Raw genomic sequence first — 27,435 nt, forward strand, 5'->3', positions numbered from 1 at the left:
CTCCATTTTCTTCTCTGAGGTTTTATGATTTAGAAGGGGAAGTACCTAAGAAAACATATGGGAACTTGGCTTCTATTTCTAATTTTATCATCAACTTGCTATGTGACTTTGGGCAAAGTTCCCTGCCCAAAGACATCCTCCAGTCTACGACAGAACTGTTCAACTCAATTAATCCTACCAAACAAGATCCTCATTGGCTGCTTTTGACTGTCTCACTCCTTTGCCTTGTTCTGTACACACTTAGGAATTATACAAATGCTCCCTGAGGCTGGAGCTTTGCAATGGTCTCAAGAAGTTTTTTCCACAAAGCTGTTAACTCCTGGGTCCAGACTGAGTGACTATTGTCAATCAAGCAATGCTTATGACCCATCCTTACTTCCTCTTCCCACCCCAGAGGAGCTTTGCCTGCCTGGCAGAGGTTTCATTTTTAAAGAAACCATTCCAGCATTTCCATGTCACACCATGTTTTTTGACAAAGCCATACGAAGGCAGAGCTTGTAGTTCACAGATCACAGGTCCTGCCTGAGGATGAAACTGGTTTCAGCAGGAGACCAAACAGAGACCAGCTAAACTGTACCTCAGAGTGTGCTGTGGCAGTCATCAATGACTGACAGCTTAGAGGCGAGCCTTCAGCTACCCAGATGTACCACCACGGGTGTGAGGACAAAGAAAGGGTGGCCCAGCATGTCCTGCACGTTCGTACTCCATAGCTGCCCAGAACTACAGCAGTATAAGGTTTTATTCTGGAGGCATTTTTTTTTCTTTTTGGCTTTTGAGACAGGGTTTCTCTGTATAGCCTGGGCTGTCCTGGACTTGCTTTGTAGATCAGGCTGGCCTTGAACTAAGAGATCCGCCTGCCTCTGCCTCCCAGAGTGCTGGGATTTCAGGCGTGCGTCACTGAGCTTAGCTGGAGGCAACCTTGAAATGGAGAGAGATCAGTTCTTCTTAGGAATGTGTGTTAACAATTAAACCCCCTGATTTCACAGTATATATTAACCACTCTTGTCATCAGGCTCTTCCCTTCCTTCTTTCTCTTCAAGAAGCAAGAACAGACTTCAGCTTACAGAAAGAACAGACTGCCTCAAATTAAAACAAAGCAAAACAAACAAAAACCCCAAACAAAACAAAAAACTCCAAAACCCTCACTGGACTCCTTCTCCAGTGGGAAGGGGGGAAAGGCCCTGGGCTTTTCAGTGAGAAAGATGGTGAATGTTTGTTTATGATAAGCAAGTTTCTCAGGCTTTCCGAAAAGTCCTGTATTCAAAATCACTTTTCCCACCATCATCACCATACATACAGGCTTGGTGATTTTCAGTTGAGAAACTACCATGCCCGTGACTCGGGATATATGGCAGTTTATATTCAAGGGGCTGCACAGATGGCTCAGCATACCCGGCTCTTGAAGAAGATTTGGTTCCCAGAACCCACGTCAGGAGTCCCCCAACCACCTGTGACTCCAGCTCTGGGTGGATCCAAAGCCTCTGGCCTCCCCAGGCTTCCACATTCATGTGCGCACACACACGTACATACACACACCTTTAAAAGTAAAAAGCAAACCTTTAAAAGAAAACGCCTGACCAGTCACACATCTGTAATCCCAACACGCAGGAGGATGAGGCAGGAGGATAAGGAGTTTAAACTTCTCTGGAGTGCAAAACTAACTCGGTACAGTTATTTGGTAAGTTAGGTCTCACACAGATGCAGCCAGGTGTAAATCAATGCAGCACGGGAAGTGGGGATCGATGAAACTGGAAATAAAGAGGGCGGAGATCTCTAGTCCTGTCTCACAGCTGGGGAACACGGATCTCCTGAGGCAGCAGAGGCATGAACAGACAGAAGTGTAAATCTACCTACCTGGAGGGATTTAAGTAATGACACAGCTGAAAGGGAGCCAGCCATGGCACCCTTTGTCCCTTTAGTCCCAAGCTAGAATATGAAGCAATAGCCACAGCTAGGCAGACAGACACATTTTAGTGTTCTCGGGGCAAGTGCTAACGCGTAATGGAGATGCCCTTCTGAACTCAGGCTTCTTGGTGCTCGGGGAAGCTGAGTGCCTGCTTCTGTCCGTGCCCGGTGGACCAACTTGCTGAACCTTCACAGTGAATGCTCATCAAGGCACACATGATATCTGATTTCAATTTTAGGAGGGGAGATGAGAGCCCAAGAGGTCAAGGACTTTGCGCAGTCCGCAGGATCTGCTACCAGCCCCCCAAACCTATGCTCTTTTCCATGAAAGGGTTATTACGTTTTCATGGACTACTTTGGCTTTGTGGATTCTTCTGAATATAAAAATATATACTCAGGGATCGAAGGAGACCTCTAAGAACTTCTTGGTCTGTCCAGCCCCCGTGTCTACTGTGTGGGCCCATCACCAGACAGGTGACCTCACCAATCAAGACTTCCTCCTTTCCTGACGGAGCCCCGGAAACACCCAGGGACTGGCTCCAACCAAGGGGCAGCTCTGCAGGCAAAGCTTACCAGGGACTGCTGTGAACGTGTACTCCACATTCTGGAAGTGTCTGTGCCTCCTGGACTTGAACTTCAACCAAGAAGGCTTGCTATCTACAACAGGGGAAATGGAGCCCGCTCCCCAGTGCTCAAGGCTACTCTGCCCATGATGATAACAGGCGAGAAAGGCAGCGGCCTTGGATAAGCGTGGCGCCCAGGAAGCAGCTCCCGTATGTCTGGCAGCCACAGCTGGGTGAGAGGGAAGCTCTGGGTCAAGGTTGGCCAGTGGGAGGGCATCGACTGTGGCTACTGCTTCCAACTGGGACAGTAACACCCACAGCAGGTTTCCACTGGAGTCCTTGACTGCCTATCTGCACGGAGGGTGCTGAAATAGCCACAGTCCCCTTTTCATGCTCTCACAGCTTCGTGAAGCTGGGCTATGAAAACATCTACTCGGAAAGGGAATGAGATTCTGCGCCACTTTTACGGGGTGTCAAAATCCTCCAGAAGTCTGGGGACTCTGGATGACTTGCTTAAGATCCCAGAGCTAGTTAGGGCAAGCCATGCAGGGGAAACACCACTGCTTAAGTTAACAGGCCAGTGTTTGGCTCCTATAGCCTGTTTCCTCCCCATAGCTAAGGTCAACACCCACTAGGAAAGACAGTTGGGATAAAATCAGAAACAATAGTCTCAGGAGAAAAGACAGACTGTGGGGGAGGCTCCCGGGGACAAGCAGGCTCTCCTCTTTCTACTAGGGGTTGGGGGGAGGGTGTACCTTACCCTCAGTGTGGCCAATCTCCCTCCCCATTGTAACATATGGCTGATACTTTCACTCTGAACAATTGCTACAACGAGGAGATAAACACCTTTTCTTTCTGGAATAATCCAGTGACCTCACAGCCAGGTCTAACCTGGTTAGTGGGGTTGCATTTATCCCTTCTAGAAAACACTGGCTCGACAAAATTCCAATGAAACGAGGCAGAAAAGAACAGAACGGGGAAGCATATTTGGATGTACACAGTTTCTAGGGCATCCTTAGGGGTGGTTGAAAAAGTCTCGCAGAGTGCCTGATTCAAAATCTGTGGAAGACTCCCTGGAGATGTAACCTAGCGGCAGCATCTCTCCCCAACAAGGACAGCGGCCTGGGTTCAGATCCTAGAACCACACACTAAAGAACTCGTCAGCGGGAGGAAAGAGCTGGGAGTGTTAACGTATTAATGTGTACTGGTAGAGTCCACATTTCTGTTTACATTTATGAATGAAAGGACACATGTGCAGAATCCAAAAACAAAATGCTAAAACGTACAACTGGGAGGGGAGATTTGGAAACCAGGGAGAAAGAGGGTACTTTTGCCTTTTTAATACTAAACATGGTATTTGAGGTTTGCTACTTTAACATGAGAAAGCAAATCGGAAATTCTGCCTGGGGAGCCCTGTCAGTGCCTTGGGAGCTGTGGTTTTTAATAACAAATACGTGGACTACACCTTAGTGGATAAACAGGCATCAAGGGCAAAATCTGACTTCAGCCCAGACAATGGCTAAGCCCCTCTCACCATCAATGCCTGTCACAGCCAATCAGTAGCAGTGGTAAGGTGTTTAAGCCAATCAGTGGCAGCTACAGGGCGTTTAAAAGTTATCTTCTTAGATTTCTAAGATGAAACAAATGAGCTGTCCTCTAAAAGGGAATTTAAAAAAAAAAATCAATTAACTCACTACACTTTGCACTTAAAACCTAATTCTGCTACTAAATCGGGGAAGATGGGGCTCACAAAGGAAATGCTCAAAAGTTCCTATCAGTTCATTGCCCTGTGCTATTGGGGGTGGAGAGGGACACTGACAGGACACTGACAGCACAAGTACATAGGTCCTATTTCCTCATTCTTACCTCTCTGTCTTTCTGTCTGTCTGTCCCTCTTTGTGTGTGTGTGCGCACTCGAGAGCACCAATCTATCTGTTTGGGAGTGGAAGCCAGGGCCTCATGCACACCAGGTAAGCACTCTACCACTGAGCTACACTGCCAGCCCCATTTCTTAGTTCTTTTTCCTGGAAAACCTGTCTTGATAACTTCTGGATATAGAGAGGACACAGCAAGGAAAATGAGCAATAAAGTTGTCCATTAGAGAGAAAAAAGGTCTTTTTATTCATACTGTACTTGCACACGACACAAACAACAAAGGCTCCTCCCACAGTACAGTGTCGGTACCCCTAATCTAAAACGCTTAGGATGAGAAGTTTTCCTCAGTTTTTAGAGAAATATTTACATAGACCTAATGAGATCTCTTAGGGATAGCACTTGAGTCTTAAATATGAAATCTGTTTATGCTTCATCTCTGCCTTCTACAACAGCCTCAAGAGGAATTTTTACACAGACAGAAAGCTTCTCACACATGAGGTCAGGGGGAGGGTAGACTTCTCCAGATGTGTTATCACGGATGTGCTCAAAATGCTCTGGATGTGTTTAACATTTTGGGTGCCTGAATTTTGGATTAGGAATGCCTATGGTTCGGTTCCGGTCACGTGCCGCACGACTGGCCTCCAGTGCGGTGATGTTAAGAGGTGGTGGGATCCTGAGGAGTGGAGATTAGCAGAAGGGTACTGGAGGCACCCCCTCATTAGTTATCGGGAGAGGGTTCTCATACCAACAGTGAGGTACCTCTCCATGCTCTGCTCTCCTGTCATGCCACGGGGGCATTCCTTTCACTAAACATCCGTACCACCACAAGGTACACACTGGAGTTGAGCCGACTCTTATCAGGCCTGTGAGCCTCCCTCTGTGAGTATAGTAGAAAGCTACCTCTTTTCTTTATAAGTTGCCTTCCCTCGGGCATTTGGTTTCAACATAGACAATGCAGAAGACTCAGAGCCTGTACTAACCTAATACATTTTGCCACTCAGCAATTTCCAGAAAGAACATTAAGGAATAAACCCACGTCCATGCCATTTCTCAACCATCAACCCTGCTCCATCCACTCAACAGTCAATTAACTAGAACCAGAGTGCTTTCAATGTAAGCATAAGTTGACCAATGGAGGCCACAGAGATGACAGCTGTATCCTTCCCCTCCCGGAGTGCATGATTTAGGGGCTCAGAGTTAGTGTCCTCATCAACTAAGTCTGAAGAGATCAAAAGATCACCTTCAATAAGGGCATAATGTCCCCAAGGGCCAGACTGTCATTAGGCCGTTAAGTGTTCGAGTGGTCAAGAAGGAGGCATTAAGAATTAGTTTGTTTAGAAGACACTTTTTGAAAAAGGACGCAAGTGAGGCTTTGAAGGGGGCGGGGAGGAGAGGCAGAGAAACCCCACATGCTCACCCCACAAAGGGTTGGTCACTCATCCTAGAATACGCAGCCCTGAAGGGAATGAAATCCTGCCTTTACTCTTAGGGCTAGTGCTGGAATGAGGTTGGTTACTGCCTTAGAACACAGGAACAAGAGTGCTGTAACTTAGCAAGACTTGCCACATAAAGAAAAGAGAATGGCTCTGGGTGCAGCTGTCCAGCACACACCCTCATGGACTCAGGGTTCACACATCCAATCAGAGAATATTATACTTGGCTGACATTATGACTTCTTGGGTCACCCACAGAAGCCTGGAAGTCCCCTACATGGGCAAGACCCACTGTTATTCACCAACGAGGTCTCCAGAGCTAAGGAAAGAGCTTCCCAGACTGGAGGGGAGTCTGCCCCGCTGGCAGTGAACCTTGAGCATCTTGTGCACTTGCAAAATAGCACTTCTAGTCTGAGGATGTTAAGTGCCGGGAGTCCGAGGCAGGAAAAGGTGCCTCTGGGCTCAGTTTTAGAGCCAAGCTGAGGAGCTGATGTGGCAGTCAGTGGCTTTCTTGGTGGAGAACAGCACACGGTGAGTGAGACACCCAGGGTACAGGTGTGTCTTCAGGTCTCTCTCCCTCTTCACGTGAAGCAATTGGCAGTCCGCCATGGTAGTCCACATGAATGTTCTTATGACCTCCTGGCCAACGTCACCAACCCCACCACCCCTATCTTCTCTTCTAAACACTACAAGCAGATTAAATTTCCCCTCCTTTAAGGTTTTTTTCCCCCTAATTCTATTCATGTATTCCCTTGGGGCCGGGCATGCATGTGAAGGCATGTGTGGCAGGGCATTCGTGCCACACTCTGTATGTGGCGGGCAAAGGACAACTTACAGAAGTTGGTCCTCTCCTTCCGTCACGAGGGTCCAGAGGATCCCAGCCAGGCTGCCAGGTGTGGATTTTCATATTAGCATTCTGAGGTCAAACCAGCGTGGGGACAGAGAATGCTGAGAGGAGCCCGACCTCAGCTTAACACTTTCTATGGTTCTGAGTCTACAAGGTCCGCTGGTGGTGGCTGAGTACGGCGCCCTCAGAAGGCTGAGCACTGTGGTGTTTATACATGTCTTTTTGTGAGCGTACGTGAAGATCCTAACACCAAGTGGTGTACGTTGATGCTAGAATATTAAGCGTTATAACTGCATAAATTTTTATAGCAATGTTATGAAGGTTTATGGTTTGAGGTACCCAAGAAGGCCTGGGCAATTGTTTGCAGTTATAACTCACTATTACTTTCACAATCAGCAAGACTGAATGAATGGCCACACCCACTTCCCTCCATAATCCCATTATCAGCTCAGCTCTGGGGAAATGCGAATCAGCAGGCTTCCAGCGCCTTGGGCTCTAGGGAAGCCTCACCTGACTCGATGCAGAAGAGGGCTCTGCAGTCAGACCGAGGGTCCAGAAATGACCCCCAAGGCCACCGCCAGCGGAGCCCCAGGAGAAGCTTACCACATAGAGCTTGCGCCAGATGACGGCCCATTCTCGAAGTGTGTTTGTGAGCTCCTGAACCAGCGGCAGCTCCCCAGGAATCACGGTCTCATTCTGCCTACAGGGAAGCAAGGGATACGCTTTACTGCACATGATAGGAGCTGCCTTTTCTGACCAGCCACACTCTTGACAATCAAAGGTAGGAATGTGGCTGCCGAGCTCTAAGATAAACCAACCTGCCTTTGGAGTTGGGTTATAACTGAACATGGGTAAACACGGAGAAAAATAAGCAAGGAACTGAGAACATCCAAGTCTATAAACTAAACCAAGTTTTCATATGGCACAGGCTACACCCATGTTGGTTCTCTCCGAAAGTACCAGTGACCAAGCCAGGTTATTAGCTGGTTCCATCGGGCAGCTACTTCAGTCATCTACATGGCATCTGACCTCGCCCAACAGCCGGCTTGTGGGAACTGATCCACGTCCTCTTCTAGAAAGGACTGGGAAGCAGCAAGTGAGGAAATAGGGACAAACCAACGTCCTCACTCACAGTCGGCTTAACTGAGTTTACTCACATACACTCTCACTGGTATTCCGGAAGGACAGCTACCCATAGGAGGAAGAGATCGAGGGAATGCAAGCACTTAGGGAAGAGAGTAGGACCACCAGGTGAAAATGCGGACAAAAGATAGCTAAGTTCGAACTTTATGTAATATACTAGGGCATCTATGACTCATGAAACCTCTGTTACATGCCAACGAAGGAAAACTGCATGTGGTCCCCAACTTAGGGGAGTCAGGTTTTGCAACCTGAAGGCGGCTGGGACATTACACACTCACAGGTGTTGGCTTTTCCCTTCTGGCACAGTGTTTGGACACACTGCATGAAGTATGCACTACTCTATCCTCCAACAGGATCTGCGTTCGATGATTTGGCACAACCGTCGGCTGATGTGAATGTTCTGAGTACGCTGGGGTGGCTGGGCTAAGCTACCTCTCACAGGTTAGGTGAAATAAATGCACTTCTTTTCTTTGTTTATTAGCATATATTAATCACAGAATGGACTTTCCTGTGACACTGGCTTGTGATAGTTTTAACTCCGGTGGTGTTAATGGTGCGATCAGGTTGTAAGCCTAGGAACAACTATTCTGCTGACTCTACCCAGTAAGGTGGGCATCCCACCTTTCATCGGGCAGATGTAGTTAGAACAGGGCTCCTATGTTGCCTTCACAAGAGACACAGGGAGGCTGCCCAGGAATAGTCCGCTGGGCAAAGGGTTCCTTGAGGAAGTAGAGGAGAATAGTTCCTAGCGCTGGTTCTGTTGTGGACAACCCGTGAGAACTTGAGCAGGTCTCTACCTCTTACCCTAAATTGTGGGTGCTGAGCTTTGGAGCGTTTCAGTAACGTTCATCTACCTCAGAGGTTCCGGGATTCTGCGACAGCCTCTCTAGCACCAGCCCATGGATTAGAGTTTTACTTTGTAATTCTCTCTTCCTATTTTGAGTGACCCGTTTTCCTAAGGCGCCACTGAGTCAGTCGTTTGCAGGACAAATGACACGAACAAGAAATGAGTACTCAACACTGAATGGATTTCAGCTACAGAACAAGCTCCCAGACACTGCCTCCCCAGAATCTTACGTCAGCCCCATCATTACTGCTTTCCTCCAGGAAGCCATGAACATTCCGAGGTGCACTTGCAACTAAATGATGTATTCAAGGTTCAGAGCTGAGAAGGGCAGACTGACATCCCGCCTCCCCAGGTGTTCACTCACATGGGCTCATATTCACATGCCCAGTGAGCAGTTCAAAACTCCCAGAGGAAATAGAAAGTCCTCAGAGTTCATCGCTGCTGTGTTTACTATTCTGGGGAAGGGTGTCAAGGAGGAATAAGTACAGAAAGAAAAGGCAGAAGGAGGAATTATATGAGAGAAACCAGTAAGAGCAGAAAGACTTCAGGGGGTATAGGACATACTTTCATGACTATCTGAGCTCTTCGTCACTTTTTAGTGGACTAGAACTTACCCTCCGTCTTCCACAGTCGCCTCTTTCAAATGGATGTACGTTTCAGGGAAAATGCCCTACAGAAAGAGAACTCTTTGTTAGATGGTCAATAAGAACAATCTCAAAGCCAAGAGCATAAATACTGCAAAATGGGCGCTCAACACCTTGACAAAAGGAAATCCCCAACTGAGTTTGCAGGACATCACTTATGATGACCAATGACATTTCAGCAAAGGAAGGAGGGAAACACTAAAATAGTAGAAATTAAGATTTGGGCTCGAGACGCATCAGGTGTTTTGAAAATAAAGAGCCAAAAAGCCCCATCAGCTCAGAGATCCAACAGTGGCAAGAAGCAGACTACTGAGAACCTACAACCTGTACAGAGCCAACATGGCACAGTGCACCCATTAAAGGGTATTTCATCATGCGTGAGATGGAGCCGCTAACATTTTATTAGCTTCCCACCTGTCAGCACTTTCACTGAAGACCAACTGCAAATCATTATTAGTTACCCGATCATCTTCGTCGTGTCAGAGCCTCCAGTTGACCTCTGTTTTATAATCCTAAGAGGCATTTCTGTATCAGTATTATGACACCACTCACTAGAGAAAATTTTTAAAAAGCCCCAAGGGGTAGCTGGGCATAGTGGTGCACGCCTGTAATCCCAGCACTCAGGGAGGCAGAGGCAGGTGGATCTCTGTGAGTTTGAGCCCAGGCTGGTCTACAAAAGGGGAGTCCAGGACAGCCAAGGATACGAAACAAAAAAAACCTGTCTCAAAAAACAAAACAAAACAAAAAGTCCCAAGGGCACAAAATCACTGGGTGGGAATTAGCGGGCAGAAGAGATTTCTCAGTGGGAAGGAGCCATCCACATGAGTTCTCTTGAATATCAACAGTCTGTGCCAATTCATACAATACTCTCAAGATGCCACACAGAGAAGGAGCCACTGAGCCTTGCATTAGACTAGTATACCTGGCAGAGTAGATGAACCAAATGGCATCTTGGCTTAATTACTCCTAGCCTTGCTCATGGGAGGGCTGGCATGATCTCTGTGGACAGTACAGGTCAAGGATTGCCAACCACAAGGGTGGTGGAAGAGACAGCCCTACGGTAGTCTGTGGGATTACAGTTCAAAATGTGCCTGCACCCTGTAATCTTTAACAGGACAAGAAACCAGCGAACTTCAACGGTGGTTGCTCTTGGGGCCAGTTTCATGTAATACTCTTTCTCCTTTTGTCTTCCTTTGCCAATAAACGAGGAATCATTAGGGATTAAGCTGATCTCAGCACAGGCGATGACAGAGGGGATTCTGCAACTGCTTTAGGCAGAAGCAAAAAGCCTGTCTCTTCATCTAGACGGGGTGATGCATTAGTGAAAAAGGCGCTATCAGGTTCCTCTATTGATGAGACCAAGGACACACATACAGACAAGGTGACCTTGAGACTCTTCAGGTGCTCAGTGTAGAGAGTGATTGGGGGTAACTGACTAAGTTATAACAAAACAAACACAAATTCAATGTAACCCTGAAGACACCAGATTACTGTTGACATCTGAAAGAGGAACAGCAATGGTGGTGACGTGGAGAGAGCAACAGTGATGAATAATCACCTTCACATACAAGACATTATTACACAGGGTTTGTATGTATTTGGCTGTGTTTGTTTCCATAATGTTCTTTTACCACAGGGTCAATCCATGATCTGATACCTGCCCATCACCTTGCCCATTTAAGTACCTGCCCAATTAGAGAACTTCCTTGTGTAATACTTCTAGGTTTTACTCTCAGCTCTGATTTATTTAATTGACAGTATTTGAATGTCTTCTTCCTATTGAAATTAGCTGGAAGCAGTCACGAATGCCTCTATTCACGGGGTGCCAGTGATATCTCAGCACAAATACAAAGTGCAATCACCGGAGGAGAAGGCATAAGCACTGTCTTAAAAACATGGAGCTGGAGAAAAAGGTCACTTGGTAAAGTGTTTGCCCACGCAAGCACGAGGACCTGAGTTCCATCCCCAGCCCTCTCATAAAGGTGGGCACGACGGCCAAGCTTGTCATCTCACGCTGGGCAGAACCCTGGGGCTTGATGTCAGACTCGCTGAAGCAGTGAGTTCCAAGACAGTGGGAGAACTTGTCTCTAAAAGTGTCATGGCAGAGGATACCTAAGAAACGACAAACTAGGGGGCGACCTCTGGCTTCCACACCAGTGCAGGCACACACAGGGACACAATGACAAGTTCTATGTTACTGATTCTTCTCAGCACAATAAAAGAGTGAAGAGCTCATGAAAAGAGAGAGGGGTTGGACAGGAGTGACCAGCTTAAAGCAGTAGCTCTGGGCCAACAAGATGGCGCGGTGGGTAAAGGCATTTGCTGCCAAACGTCACAACCTGGATTTGAACCCCAGGACCCACATGGTGGAAGTGGAGAACTGATTCCTGCAAGCTGTCCTCTGACCTCACCATTCATGCTATGGCACAGGAGCAAGCATGGGCACATGCATGAACACAAACATACATAAACGCATGAAAAACTTTACACAATAAGGTAATAGTTATAGGTTTAAAATAAGCTATGACATTGCTAAGGCTAGGAGTGTAGCTGTAAGACAGAACACGCGTTTCAGATGTGGGTGGTTGAACGGAACTTGCCTAAGTCTCCTAAGTACCTGGGATGACAGGTGTGTGCTTCTGGGCCCCACTGTTCTTGATATTGTGTATGATTTGCCCAGAAAGTTTTCTGTTGACATTCTTACCTGTTAAAAACAGGAAAGGACTGAGAATTAAGTGACCTGGGCATTCTCTGTCTCTCTCTCACAAGCAAGAAGCCCAAATGTTAACACTGCTCATCCGAAGAAAAATTCTAGAAAAACATTTTGCAAATCAAGAGAAAGAAAAAAAAAAAAAAAAAAAAGCCTGCTGAGAGGGCTGGAGAGATGGCTCAACGTTAGGAGCACTGACTGTCCTGCCCAAAGGTCCTGAGTTCAATTCCCAGCAACCACATGGTGGCTCACAACCATCTATAGTGAGATCTGGTGTCCTCTTTTGGCCTGCAGCCACAATACTGTATATAATAACAAGTAATAATATATAATAATAAATAAATCTTTTTTAAAAACCTGCTGAATTGATAGCCTGGTGACTGGTCCATGCTAATCCCTGGGAGCCAGCCAAGATGGAAGTACTCAGAAATATAAGCAAAGGGTGACTGTGAGACTGACGCTAACCACAGCAGATAACCTGCACAGGTGTGCAGGCATAAAGGCGTTGCTATGCGGAGCCCATTCATTTGTCACCTCACTGCTCTGCCGCCTGCAGCATTACCGAGTCATGGCGGCACTTGGCAGTTTACAATCATTTAGTCTCTGGTGAGCCCTGAATCAGCCTGGGTCTTGCATGTCTGATGTGCCGCCTCCCTCTCTCTCTCTCTCTCTCTCTCTCTCTCTCTCGGCTCTGCCTTTCTTTTCTCAATGCAACCTTCTTGTGAGAATAAAACGATTGTATTTTATTTCAACTAATTATCTTCTCTCTGTTATCCTGCGCGCACACAACCACAATCCTGCCAGGATTAACGATCAATCTGATCAATTTCTGCGAGGCTTTAGTCCTCTTCGATTTGTAAAGCCACAGAGTTTCCTTTTATCACCACTCTAAATGGCTAGATTGGCTTGCAAATGACACCAATAATTTCTACGAGTACAATAGCCTTTCAAATAGCTCTTTCCTTAAGACAGGAAAAGGAGGGACCAGCATCGGACAGCATTTCTCTCAGGCTGCATCTCTTAATGAAGACTGAGGCCTTGTTCCATCTTTATTTCTTAGAAAGATAATTTAGTTAAATATGTGTATGTGTGTGTGTGTGTGTGTGTGTGTGTGTGTATATATATATATATATACACACACACACATGTCAATGCACAATTATTGTGCCAAATTCTGTTCACATCTTTTGTTTGTTTTTTGAGACAGGGTTTCTCTGTGTAGCCCTGGCTGTCCTGGAATTAGTTCTGTAGCCCAAGCTGGCCTAGAACACAGAGATCCGCCTGCCTCTGCCTTCCCAGTGCTGGGACTAAAGGTTTGCATTACCACTGCCTGGCCTCATGTTTTTCTTTACCAAGAGACAGAGGAGCTCTTGGTGAATTTTTAAGCGTACCAGTTTTGAAGAACTTAATTTTAATTAAGAACAAAACAAACAAACAACCCAGCAATACTACAAACACAAGCGTAAAGCACTAACTGGACCATCTACTATTTCAGTCAGACCAGGGGCACCACTAGCTGGATGGATGCAGACATATTAGGAAAGCACGCTCTTCCACGCTGGGACAAACCCTTACGTAGGTAAAGATCTTGGACCTCGTTTTGACAGTATCTGCTGGGTTTGGTTGTTGCTTTTGTTGTTGCTGTCACTGTGGTAGTGGGTGGTGAGAACCACCCGAGGGCCTCTTGTATGTGAGCCTCTAGGTAGTGTCTGCCATTCTAATCATTTGGAGACAGGCTACCACTAAGTTACTAAGGCTGGCCTTGAACTTGCCTTAGTCTCCTAAGTAACTGTAATAACAGGTGTGTACTGCCAGACAACGGTTGTTCTTGATATTTCAGATACGCTTTGCATGAAGAAAGTTTTCTGTTCACTTTTCTTTAACACATTAAATTTTAAAAGGAAAGGGCATGGGGGTAGGGGGCTGGGATTGGGCTGTAAGGTGATTAAATAAAAATTAAAAATAAAAAAAAATAAAAAAAGGAAAGTGCTAAGAATTTAAGTGACCTGGATATTCTTGCTCTCTCACAAAATCAGAATAAAAAGTTGTTAACCTGTGGGGGCTGGGGGGCGGGGCTTGGAACTCTGGTGGAGGTCAGAGGGTACCCTTCAAGAGGTGGCTCTCTCCTCCCACTGTGAGATGCCAGGATTGAACTTAGGTCCCTGGAGCTGTGTGGCAAGTGCTTTCCCCTGCTGAGCCATTTTGCCAGCCCAGTCATTAACTCTCACTGTTTCTTGAAAGAAAACAACAAAAACCCATAACAACAACGTCCACAATGGTGAGTAAAATTTACTCCTAAGGGGGCTCAGCTCACACCCAGCAGGAGTGGGCGTGCCAGGCACCAGCTTCCCGGAGGCCTTCACTCCTATCATCCTCTCATCACGCCACATATCTGACGGCTACACTGATCTCTACTGGAAACGCTGGGGATGCTGAAGTCAGCAAGAGACAAGTGAAAACAACTCAGCTGGAAATGGCACGTGGCACAGGACTCTCACTGTGGCTGCAGAAAAGCTCAGCCACCAGGACACGGCAGGAACGAGGGGACTCGTGCCAGGGGGACTTGGCACCTGCAGGGACAGCAAATGTTCCTTTGTTTTGTTAGATCATGAAATTGTCAAAGGGGAAGAATGTGTGTGTGTGTGGGGGGGGTGTACACACAAGCGTGCGAACACTGAGACTGAGGCCACACTGGCCTTCAGGTTTCGGTGACTTCTACCGAGCAGGCAGGCGTTTGAAGGCTCTGCGCGCTCCTGAGATCTGGGGGTTTCACGGGCCAACCTCTACGGGCCTACATGTGGCCCGTGTTGTGCAGTTTTTCTACCCTTCGTGCCCCGATAAATTCAAGTGTTTCTCGCAGCCTCTGCTATTGGCACACAAGCTGACTGTGAAATAATAAAGCCGTATCAACTTTGCTCTTGCCAAAGAAAAGCGCTGGTACATCACACTGGCCCAGCAAGCAACATCAAAGGAAAAGCGCTGATGGGGTCTAAAGCAAACCCAGGAGTGTGTTAACACAGCTACTAGACTTTCTGTAGTTTGATGATGAGTTGCCCTGACACTGGGAAAGGAAACTGTCCAGGCCCGTGTTTTCTCCAACTCTGCCCACGGTGAATCATAAGAAACACATTTACCGTCCAGCACTATACCGAAAAAAAAAATGCAATAAAAAGCACGGACTGCATAAAAACCCGAGGTAAACGTGTCACAAGCATCTGTTTTCCAGCTTTGTTTTCTGTTACATGTTGGTTATAATCAACGAAAATGACTCCGTGGGCCTCACAGTCTGAAATCACTGCTCTGGTTTGATGGGATGAGTCAGTTGACAGGACCCTTCAGCTCTGGCAGTATACAACTGGAAATTAAGCACACAGGGAAGGGTGGGTCCTGCCCCTTCCTCCCTGACACGGGTCCCTGGGGCACTGTTACTGTCCTGCGGCTTTGCTCAGCACCAAGGGGAGACAGCAGGAAGTCTGGGGCTGTGGTCACTTGAATCGGCTTTTGGGAAACATACCCATGGAACTTACGCTCTTCCTCTTGAGCACTGGGGCCCAAGTATTTGTTCTCAGATCAAAGGAAGAGTCATTGGAAAGAAAGCAAACCTGCTCTAGAGACAGCAGATAAAGGGATCGCACAGCACAACACAGAGCTAGAGGACGGCCAAAGGAAGTAAGAACAGTGTGTCATACCTTTTTAGATCTGTTCTGTAGGGCGTATCCTCTGTACCAGCCTGCGGGGGAAGGGGAGAAACAGAACATTTTATGTTTCCTGGGAGAACGAAACGACATCAGCAACATACATTCTCGTGTTCCATCAGCAATTCCGCGATGGAGACCAAGAGATCAGTACCGATGAAACCTTTAGAGCAGTAGTTCTCAACCTGTGGGTTATGACCCCTTTGGGACCCTTTCACAGGGGTCACCCAAGAACACTGGAAAACACAAACATTCACATTATAATTCATAATTGTGCTATTCATAATAGCACAGTTACGGTTATGAACTAGCAGTGAAAATAACTTTATGGTTGGGGTCACTACAACCTGAGGAACTGTATGTATTGAAGGGTCACTTCGTTAGGAAGGCTGAGAACCACTGCCTTAGACTGTGAACCATTCTGACTCTTACACAGTAAAGCTCTAGGTTACAGTCATATTCCCTTACTGACCACAAGACTTAAAATCTTCACAGAGGGGGCTGAGAGATGACTCAGCAGTTACGAGCACCTGTTGCTGTTGTGGAGGACCTGGCCTGAGCCTCCCAAGCGCTGAGATGTCAAAAATAACACCATACACCGTACCGAGCTTTCGTTCTTTTGCAAAATCCCATTGAGGTATTTATATACAGACATTCTCCCATTTGTCATGGAGTACACAACTTAGGGTGTCCATAAACAAGTATTTTGTATAAAAAAAACAACTGAACACTTGGTCTTTCTTATAGCCAGGCCCATTCACCCAAGGCATCTTGGAAGGCAGTCAGTGGTCATCTTGCCTCAGGAAGACGCTACTGTAAACAGAATCATGGAAGTAGGCGGTAAGTGGACGCAGTCTGTAGGTAGGATTGCAGGCATCTGCCAGCACACCTCTTGAGCTATCTCACGTTTGTTTAAAATACCAATCAGAAAACAGTCCCATACTTTGTGTTTTTACATGTTACAAGTATAAAATTGAGCTTACTTCTTTGGGTGCAAACTGAATAACACTTTCACAAACTTTAAATTGTCAGTGAAACTAAAGAATGTAAGGATTTGCTGTGTTGCAGAGGGGGGAGCTTTGGTATGGGATTATACCCTGTATCAAGCAAGGTAAGGGGCTGAAGAAAAGGTCTCTCCACAGAGACACTGGTCTCCCTTCAGGAAGCTATCGTACAGACAATAAGGTTAAGCTGGAGTACACTGAACATTCCTCCCCTGATTCAAGGGGAGTCAAGACCCCTCCGCAGTCTTGTTTCTGCTAAGATATGAATACAGTTTTGCAGGAATGGCTGGCTTCCATATCACCGTAGATCAAGGGCGGAGTGCGGGTGACACCAAGAAAGAGCAGGTGAGGCAGTTTTCACTTTTCAAGCCCTATAAAGCCAGGGAGTCACAAGACAGACTTCGACCCACTTGCCCAGAAGAATGCATCTACACGCCTGTAAATAGTGTTTTACACAGCCATTCATCACAAAATTAGGTTTCCTAAACCCGTCATCTTGGGGGGAAAAAGATTTCCATATAACCCTCGAGCGTGTCTCTAGAATCACAGTCTTTAAAACTGCTAGGAAAAAGCACAAAATTATTAATCTGGACTTGTCAAACTGAACACTTATTTTCCTCAGCAGCAGGCACGGTAGGGACCTAATCTACATCTGGGGAGTGTGAGCGAATACTTAATAAGAATGCAGCTACTATATAAAGTGAATAAATTGTAATAAATAATAAAAAAAGAAAAAAGGAGTGCAGCTACTAATGTTTGCTAATAATTCCCAAGGCTATGATCACAGCGCACAGGGGTTTTGTTATTCCTATATCATAAAACTGGGTTGCAATACAAACAAGACTGCAGTTTTCCTATTAATTCTCAAGGTTCAATACAAAATTATCCTAATTAAGTACAGTTTGCAGTCAGGCTTCAGTACACCTCACCATGCAGAGGCAGCGACTGGTGTATCAGAAAGCAGTCTGCAGTCAAGCAGAGAACACGCGGTAGGAAATGGCAGGTACGCTCCTAAATTACCACGCAGTTACAACAAAAGGAACTGGCCAGAGGGGGCATCTTAACTACATCTAAGTGAGTCTCCAAAAATATGTTCCAGCGACCATGGCAACCTGCACTGCCCTTTTGGGGTACAAAGTCATGTCAGTTTCTTGGGGACTGGCCCAATCCTGGATAATCTCTGATTGGAAACTATCAGAGTTCCTAATTCCACAGGCAAATTTACTGGCTTTATCAAGCTCTCGGTAACTTTCGTCAGACAAGACTCTACCATCTGCTCATCCTACCTGCCTGTCCAGGGGATGGCCTCCACCTAACAAGTGTCCCTACCTGGTTCTTCTCCTCCTTCCGTGGTAGTTCAACCAAAATTTAGCTGTGGAGAGCAAGTGTTGCTATCACATAGATATTGCATAAATGAGCTGAGCTGAGGACACAACTCATAATGAGCTCAGACAGAGTAATGTGCAGTGTCTGGGGACATGGATATTTGATTAGATAAGATGATCAAAGACAGATCAGTCTGAGAAACTAAAAGGAACCAGGCAGGAAAATGACTAGGGAGAAACGTCCAGACAGGAGCAAATCCAGTGAAAAGGCTATGAGGCAAGAATTCTGTCTAAAGACAGGGCTCAGAGGAAGAGAGGGAGACTGGGAAAAGGCACCATGAGGGTGAGGAGAGTGTGGGTCTCCATTCCGGACACCCATTAGACTCGCCAGGGAACTTTATAAAATACTGATGCCTGGGCCACCTCCCCAGGAATCCCTGGTGACACTAATGCACTGGCAAAGGTGTCACCCCAGGCAAAAGTGCCATGTACCGTGTGGAACCTGAGCTTTAGCCTAAGAAGAACGGGAAGCAAAGAAGAGGAGGAGAGTTTGAAATGCCATCATGTTTTGCGCTTTGAAAAAAAATCCATCTGGCTGCTGTACAAGAATGGACCCTGGGAGGTGAGAAGCAGTAGGAACAGGGAGACTGGTGGGTGCATTGAAAATGGGAAGTGATGAGAAGACAGAGACTGTATTTAGAAGCAGCTTGAGTTGCTCCTGGCTTCACTAGCAAATGGGCAAGAATGGAGAAAGAAAAGGTGCTTGGCTCTTACTGCTGCTCTACGGTATGGGAAGATTTTAAAAAGGAAAGCCTTGGAGAAGGTAGGAGGCATGGGAGGCGTACCCTTGGGCTTCCCTCCCTGAACAACTGTGTCCTACAAGCATGCTGTGGAACACTGGACATGTGTACTGTGGGACGGGTGGGCAGAGGGAGCAGACTGGCATGGCAGCTCAAGGCCCAAGGAGAATCATACATAATGATAATTATCATTTAATAGTCGACCATATTAATGGTAGGGAGACATTTCTGTCAGAGGTCAGCCCAGAGAGAATCAAGATAAAAGGGAAAAGAAATGTGACCAGGACATAGCCTCCTACCACTGGAACCAGCCATAACAATCCCAATAACGTGCATTAGAAATGAACAAATATAATGGATTTGGATTATTGGATGATGCAAGCATTTACAGAGTTGGTGAGGCAGGCTAAGTTTTAATTGTCCTCTCAGCCACTGCTACAATGCCATGCAAGCTTGCTGCCATGCTCTGTACCACAATGGTCATGGATTTGGCCACTGAAACTGTAAGGAAGTCCCCAATTCAATGTTTTGTTTTGTTTTTCAAATAAGTTGCCTTGGCCATGGTATCTCTTCACAGCAACAGAATAGTAACTAAGACAAATATATTAATAACGGTTGTATTTCATGATTACATACACTTGTCAAAACTCATCGAATTATACGCTAAATATAGTGACTTTTATGTAATTATATCTTTCATTTAAAAAGACACAATTGGACACCACCATACACCCACTAGAATGACTACGGCCAAAGAGACTGACTGTGCCCACAAGGGTTGGGAGTAATTGGACACTTGTGCTGGTTGGTCTTCATCAACCCGGCACAAATCTAGACAGATCGAGGAAGAAAGAATCTTATTTGAGAAAGTATCTCTCTATTGCCTGTGGGCAGGCCCATGCGACATTCTCATGAGGGAGGGCGAAGCTTGCTATGGGTGGTGCTGTCTCTGGGCGGTGCTCCTGAGTTGTATGAAAAAAACAGGATGAGCAAACCATGAGGAACAGGCCACTAAACAGTGTTCATCCGCAGCCTATATATCAGTTCCTGCCTCCAGGTCCCGGCCTTGACTTTCTTCTATAATGAACTGTGATATGGAAATAGAAGAGGAAATAAACTCTTTCCTCCCCCAGTTGCTTTAGGTCATGGAGCTTTATCACAACAATATAAACCTCTCCATTACCATGCTGGTAATTTCTTCTAAATTTACACATATCCTATGACTTAGCAATAGTCTCGTGCCTAGATATTTACTCAAGATGAATGGAAACATAATGCAAAGTTGCTTTACAAGAATGCTTAACGAAGTTTTAATTCTTTCCGGCTTAATGTGGGACTCGGAAGGCACAGTGCCATTTGAGTGAACGAATCATGGCGGGTTTATCCCACGAGTACTACTTAGCAATACAGAAAATTACCCATGTACAACTCTACGAATGAGTCTGAAAGCCATTATCATGAGCGAAAGAACCCAGACAGTAGACATTTATAATCCCACTGACACAGGCCTGGTTAGCAGGTAAAGCTAATAGTTAGTAATGGAAGTAAGAACAGGGACCAATCATTGGGGTGGGAAGCATATGAAAGAAAGGTGCTCAGAACACTCCCACTCCGGGCTAAGTTGTGCAGGCTTTGTCATTTGATAAAACCTATCCTACTGTTTATCTAAATGCATTGTACAGCATGCAAAGTTTGCCCTGAAGTCTTTAAATGTGAAAAGGGAAAGGAAGAAAAAAAATAACAAGTGGAAATTACTATATAAATTAATCCCCTCTAACAGAAAGGCGTCATTCATACATGGTTGGATCTTTCATTTGGCGATGCCTCTGAAATGAGTTTGAGTCAGGTGTGAAAAATAACAGATATCTTTTTCCGTGCCTGTCCTTTGTATTGAGTCTCATCAATGAAATTATCCATCCTAGTTAATCCTAGCATGTTCCCAAACGGATTTTGAATGAGTTTGTACTATTCCCAAAAGTTCCAGCAATTAATTTACTCAATCAATAGTTACACATGCCAAGAAACCAAGTCATGGAGTGTTTCTCTGCCCTAATTTTTACTTTATAACACAAAGGAGGGGGGGGAAGAATTTATAGACACAACACAGGCATAGAAACAAAACTTCACACAGGGATTCAAGTCCAGAAGGAATGAAAGCGTCTGTGGGGAAGGCTTACTTCAGCAGATTAGCTGCTCGGGGAAGTATGGTTAGAAATCTCTGAGGAGACCCATCAGGGCTGAGGTTTACATGGCTCATGTGACCATTCATTCATTATACATAAAAACACTTCTTGAAGTGGAGTGTATCAGACACCGTCTTTAAGACGGAAGGAAACAGATCCATAAACAAGTAATGGAATACAAAGGGGCCTTTAATGGAACTGCTTGGGGATGCTGGCTCACAAAAGAGCATCTTATGAATATGTTCCAGACTCAGGCAATTACTGGGGAATGCTGAAGGCTTCCCAGGGAATGAAAGCACCGTTCGATGGGTGACTTACACAATGTTCCATACAAACGCCTTCTACTTTGCCATCAAAAGACAAATGTGCGTCCCTGCTCTCGCACATATAAAAGATCAATAAATTATGTTTATCCCCTCAGAAATTAAAAGCCAGGGAACGGGGAGGGAGTCGCTGTTTATAGCGTCCACATGACACACAGGGCAGAGAGGAGGCAGCATCGGCAGAGGAGGAGCAGGTGCTAAATCCTGTTGTTTTCCCTTTAACTGTCTCAAGCCTGCTTGCTTAATCAGGCCAGAGTCAAAGGTTGCACACACACACACACACACACACCCCGTGGACGAGGTAAACCTGTCAGCTTTCCAGGGTCAGAACCTGGTGAGATACCCCTCAAACAGAGATCTGCAGAACCTCAGGGAATCCTGAGCCAGCTGGAGGCCAGATCTCACAGGATGAAGAAAGTCTCCGTATGAAATCCCTCATTACAGAGGACAGTGGTCTGGCTCCATCCCCAGGGAGCATCCTCGCTGCCTCCCAGAGCCCTGAGCCTCAGCTGTTCACATCTAAAGACAGAGCGCTCTTGCAAATAAGCCGAAAGGTAAAAAAACAAAAAACAAACAAACAAACAAAAAAAAAAACAAGCAAACAAACCAACAACAAAAAAAGCAAACAAACAAGACAGCAAAGGACCCAGAGATAGTGGAGGTCAATTTCTTTGCTCGGGATAAATCCATCAGCCCTTTGGCAAGTAAGGGTGATGATGGAAGCTTGAGTCTGAAGAGCCCAGAGTACCTAACAGCCTCATGACTTAAAAATAAATAAGCAATCTTCACAGATAAACACAGGGCTTTCTTTCCCTCCGGTCAGGCTGTCTTCCATGGCCTTGCTGTGAGGACAGCAAACTGGACACTCAGAACTCAGTTAAGAGGAGGCCTTAATCCCGGGCCCAGCCGCCACGAGGGATATGCATTCCACCTGAGCAAGAAACAGTGTGGCTTTAATTTCATTTTGTTTTTGAGACGGACATCACGTAGCTGAGGCTGGCTTCAAACATGCCATGTAGCCTCGGGTGTCCTTGAACACCTGAGCTTCCTGCTTTAGCTTCCAATTGGAATTACAGGCCTGCCTGCACCATCACACCCAGCTTCAACTTTTTTTTTTTTTTTTACTTAGTTAATTAAGTTTGTTTTGACAATTTCATGCCTGTATATAATAGATTCTGATCACTTTTTGTTCAACGTGTTTTTGGTTTTTTTTGTATCATTTTTAATTATATAGGTGTTCTGTGTCTGTGTGGGGGTTGTAAGCATGTGCGTTCAGGTGCCTCCCAAGACTAGAGGCATTAGATCCCTGTAGCTGGAGTTAATGTTTGTGAGACACCTGATGTGGGTACTGGAAACCTAACTTGGGTCCTCTGGAAGCACAGTAAGTAGTTTAAGCCACTGGGCCATCTCTTTAGCCACTTCAACATTTATTTTAAAGTTAAAAGGATTCTTGTTTGCAGACCATGGCACCCATCAAGACTTGAAAAACATTTGATGAACATGCCAATGAGAACACATTGTCTCCTTGGCCTAGTCAGACTCCTGGAAGGAGTGCGAATGAAAATCTGTACCTACAAGCCACACAAGTGTAACATGACAGTGGGTAGAGCTGGCAGGACCGCCTGGGACAAGGCCTTGCTCCCTCATGAGAACAACACGTCTGGGCTCTGGAGATCACTACCAACCTAATGTAATGAGGCCTCGAGTCTCTTAGAAGCCATTCTTGCATTGGATCCCATTCGCACTAAGATCACATTAAGGCCATTCCACTATAAACTCTAACTCTGACTGCAAACACTAAGCTTACCTAGAATTGGTGGTAACAGAAACCAGAGATCTCCACTTTCAACTAGAAAATAACGCCACAGACAAGCAGAGAGACCTGCTCCAGATGTTAGGGTACCTCCAGAAGAGGGGCCAAGTTACAATGAACAGGCAAGAGGCGACCTATCCAAATGTGTTCAATGCAAGGCAAGGGACACGCCTTGCCCTAGGGGTCTTCACAGAACTTCTCCTCTAGATGGGGCAGCATGGTCACTCTGGTCTCCAATTCCCTTATCCTTAAGCGAATCTTGGCACAGGGTAGTTTAAGGACACCCTATCTATAAAGCTTTATATACACACACACACACACACACACACACACACACAAAAGGTGAATAGCCCAGAAATCAAAAGCATGGATGAGGTATAAGAAGCTTTCTCTGCTCTTCTGTGCTCCTTTCCCACCACTTGATCTAACCACCATCCCTGAAATCAGTCGGAGAGGGAGCTGCTGGGAACATTCCTTTGGGGCAGTCCAGAAACTTCTGTTTTCAGGTTCAGTTGTCTCTGTAGATTCACAGGCAGCCGCCCAAATGGGTCAGTGCCAAGTCCGAGTATACGGTGGATAATGGAATGAAGGTACCACTCAGGAAAGAGTCGAAATTTCCACATCAGGAGATTGGACGGATGCCTATGTCCAAATAACATGTGTTAGGACGCATTTCAGGAGCACAGTCAAGCATTATCTTGAAAGAAAAAAAATAGGAGATGGCATTCTCTGTTGTAGAAAGCTTGATCTGAAGGCTGGGGGACAGCTTTGTAAAGGCCTTGCCACACAAGCATGAGGAACTAAGTTTGCTCCTGAGCACCCATGTGAAATGCTGGGTGTGACAGTGAACACTTATGCTTTCAACACTGGAGGGGGAAGATAGGATACCTACCCAGCCAGCCAGCCTAACTGGCTAGTGTCAAATCCCAGTAGAAGATGCTGTCTCAACAAAGAAGCTGTGTAGCTCCTGAGGAAAGGCAGAGAGGTTGGCCTCTTCTTTTCACATGCATATGTGCAAGTACTCACACACACAAACACATGTGCAACACAAACACGCTACAGGGACACACACACAGATCCGTTCTGCCGAAGAGACATTTCAATGGCTGTGCCGTTTAATTAAAGTCTCTCCTAAACAGACTCCCACCACCACATGTCTTTAGAAAAACACAGTTCAGGAAAGAATGTTCCCAGAGGTGTGACTGAGGTCAAGCAGATGTGGGAAGTGACCGTGCCCCCTCAACAAAACACCACAGGGCCTGATCTGCTTTCCCAAGCCAAAGCCAAATGTCTGCACGCAGAGCTCGCCATGAGACTCGAGCCGCTGGGCTCACTGACGCTTACGTCTGGAAAGGCAGTTGTTGCTATAACTAGGTCACAGAGACAGAATGGACTCAGAATTATAACAAACCTCCCAGGATCTTGATTAAGAGGGCACTGCAAACATATGGAGGGTCCGAAAGCAGCTCTCATCCAGGAAATTAAGATACTGTTAACATGTGTCTGTGCGTGTGTGTGTGTTTCGGTGTCACATGCATGTGGAAGTCAGAAAGTCGGTTTTCTTTCTGCCGCTACAGGTTCTGAAAGGTAAACTCAGGCCACAAGGCTTTCATTGCAAGTGCTTTCATCAGTCCGGCCATCTTGTCGGCCTAAAACTTTGTCTTGGTGGCTTCTGGGATTGGACCTGGGAGCTTTTGCACACTAGGTGAGTGCTCTACCGCGGAGGCACATCCTCATCCTCAGCTCCTGATTCTGTTCAATTCATTTGCTTTCTGTTGTTGTTGTTGTTCTTTTGGTCACTTGGCTTACGGCCACTGAACAAGGCTGATGAAATAAAGAGATGAGTATGAAGGAGAAAACAATGGCTTCCAGGCTACCTGTTTAACGGTCATGATCATACAGGACTGTAGCATGTGATTAAGCATTCTGAATTAGACACTCTCAGAAAGGCGTCACATGATGCACGAGGGGTTCCAGTTACAACCCTTCAAGAGGATGACCGCTAAGCCTCTGCTAGAAGAAAAATCTTCCAAAGCACCCTCTTCTTTGTCAAGTCTCTGTTGGGAGGGTCCACTAACCACGAGGACAAAATTGACCACCAGGGAAGTGGCGTGTTTAACACCATTTTCTGCACCTACTTGCAAACACCTGCTATATGCAAGTGAGAGTCAAAGCATGCACTGCCCAAGTCAGAATCCATTTGGGTTTCTTTCCATAGTACAGGCCGAACAGCCCTTTAAAAAGCCAAAATGCAAGCCTCCAAAGTTCAAAACCTGTCGGACTCTGGAAGGAAGTCCTAAGTAGAAAATTCCACTCCTGACCGTATGACGGGTTGCAGTCAAAAGGCAGATACACTAAAAAAAATACTCTATAAAATTACCTTCAGGTCATGTGTGACAGGTGTACGTGACGCATCAATGAATTCTGCGTTTTCACTTGGGTTCCCACAATGTTTTATGATATGTATGTAATATGTAAACACTCCAAAAGCAATTAAACCTCTGCTTCTAAGCATCCTGGATAACAGATACTCAGCCTGCATCTAGGAATGGGCTTTCTGATCAGGGCAGAGTTTTAAGAGCCTTGTTGTATACAAAATAACATGTGGAGAGAGGGAAGCTCTGAGTGTCCACACTTCTTACTCCATTTCAACATTCCAGGGCGGCCCATTTTCCCTGTTTCTTGTCGAAATATTTGTGTTAGCCTCTGAGTCTTTAAAACTTACTCTGGAGGCTGGAGAGATGGCTCAGCGGTTAAGAGCACTGACTGCCCTTCCTGAGGACCCAGGTTCAATTCCCAGCGCCCACACGGCAGCTCACAATTGCCTGTAAATCCGAGACCTGATGCCCTCACACAGACATACAGGCAGGCAAAACACCAAATGAAACCTACTCTGAATACTAAGCTTCATTCTGCAGCTGCCCCTGCAGAACTCAGAATACCTCTGAGACATCCTTTCACTTGGCTGCTTCTCCCAGGAGCTGCCTATGTGTGCTGACCTCAGAGGCCCTAATTACACCAGCCACCCATGCCCCAAGGATGCTGAGTGGCTTATGGTATTGACATATTTGTCAGTGGTTATGAACTCAGCACAGAAAGCCAGCACCAGCAGTACAGCAGGTCCTGGGCTTGAAGCCATCTGTAGTAGCATTAGATTAATCACAGGAGGGAACGCTCTCAGGTGATTGGATGCTGACACCTTGCATGTATAATGTAATGTACACATAGGTCAATGTACCCCTCTGGTTGGTCACTTCCAAGTGACCCAGATTTACATGGGGCATTCAGGACAAGAAGAGAGTTGAAGCACCTTGTTCAGGGACAGTTAACTAAGGCAAGAGTGAACTACCTAATCTATCATAGACCCCCATCTTTTCTTCCCTCTATAGTCTCGGTGGCATCACCCTCTTGTCCTCACAATAAGTATCTGGATATTTTTTTAACTTACTTCCTTGTCTTGTCTGTCATTCTAGGCAAACCTTAGCACCTGGCTGTCTTATCCCTCGTTTGGCCAGAGTTAGAGCATCTCCTGTGCTTTCAGGGCACATGGTAGGTGTGGAGCAGGCTGCAGCTCAAGTGTCCAGTGTCTCTGCCCACATGCTCATGGATCTCGGGAAGGAAAGACCATTCACAAGCCAGTATGGGTGTCTTGTTGCCAAACACCATCCAGGGTTAGAGAAGCAAAGTGGCAGTGCCAACCACAGGCAGACGGGTGCCAAAGAGGACTGGCAAGGGGAACTGGCTTCAGCACCGAAGCCTTCTCTTCTCTGACAGTCTCTAAAGGCAAGCAACTCTGGAGGAACTACAAACAAGAAGCAGTATAAAGCCTCCCTATCAACTCACTTCCTTCTTTCATCTTTCAGTAACAAATTAAGCTGGGGTGGGGGGTGTCACATGATACAAGACACCAGTGAGAGCAGCTCTCTAAAGACTGAGGTCTTCCTGTTTTATGTCAAAGATTACGCACCCTAGGAGTTTCTCAAACTTTTAAATAGAGTTAGCATATGACAACAGAGCAGTTACGGCTCCTGCAGAAATCAAAACACACCCACACCAAGCTGGCCCAGGGAACGTTTACAGCAGCATTATGGTTTGAAAGGTCTAAACAGCTCCAATACCCATCTGATGATGCACAGATGAACTCTGTGGTACATCCACGCAATGGACGCTAACAGAAAGAAAGAGAAATGAAGTATTAACGCTTGCTAGAGTGTGCATGAACCCTGAAAGCACTATGCCAACCAGAAGAAGCCAGCCACAAAGCACCACCACACACAGCTTGGCTGCATTACTCTAAAAGTTGAGCACAAACAAACTCACGGAAG

At 46.1% G+C, this 27,435-nt stretch overlaps 1 protein-coding gene across 1 annotated transcript in view; it reads right to left on the minus strand.

Annotated features, from left to right (window-relative positions):
- Positions 1-27,435, minus strand: part of Dock5 (dedicator of cytokinesis 5) — a 179,125-nt gene that overhangs the window by 98,304 nt on the left and 53,386 nt on the right. The window contains exons 3-5 of the mRNA XM_021635507.2: positions 15,657-15,697; positions 9,228-9,283; positions 7,227-7,323 (exon numbers count right to left, since the gene is read on the minus strand). Coding sequence (XP_021491182.1) covers positions 7,227-7,323; positions 9,228-9,283; positions 15,657-15,697 — 194 coding nt within the window. The remainder of the gene's footprint in view (positions 1-7,226; positions 7,324-9,227; positions 9,284-15,656; positions 15,698-27,435) is intronic.

This window comes from Meriones unguiculatus, chromosome 9, assembly GCF_030254825.1.
Source record: "Meriones unguiculatus strain TT.TT164.6M chromosome 9, Bangor_MerUng_6.1, whole genome shotgun sequence".
Lineage (NCBI taxonomy): Eukaryota > Metazoa > Chordata > Mammalia > Rodentia > Muridae > Meriones > Meriones unguiculatus.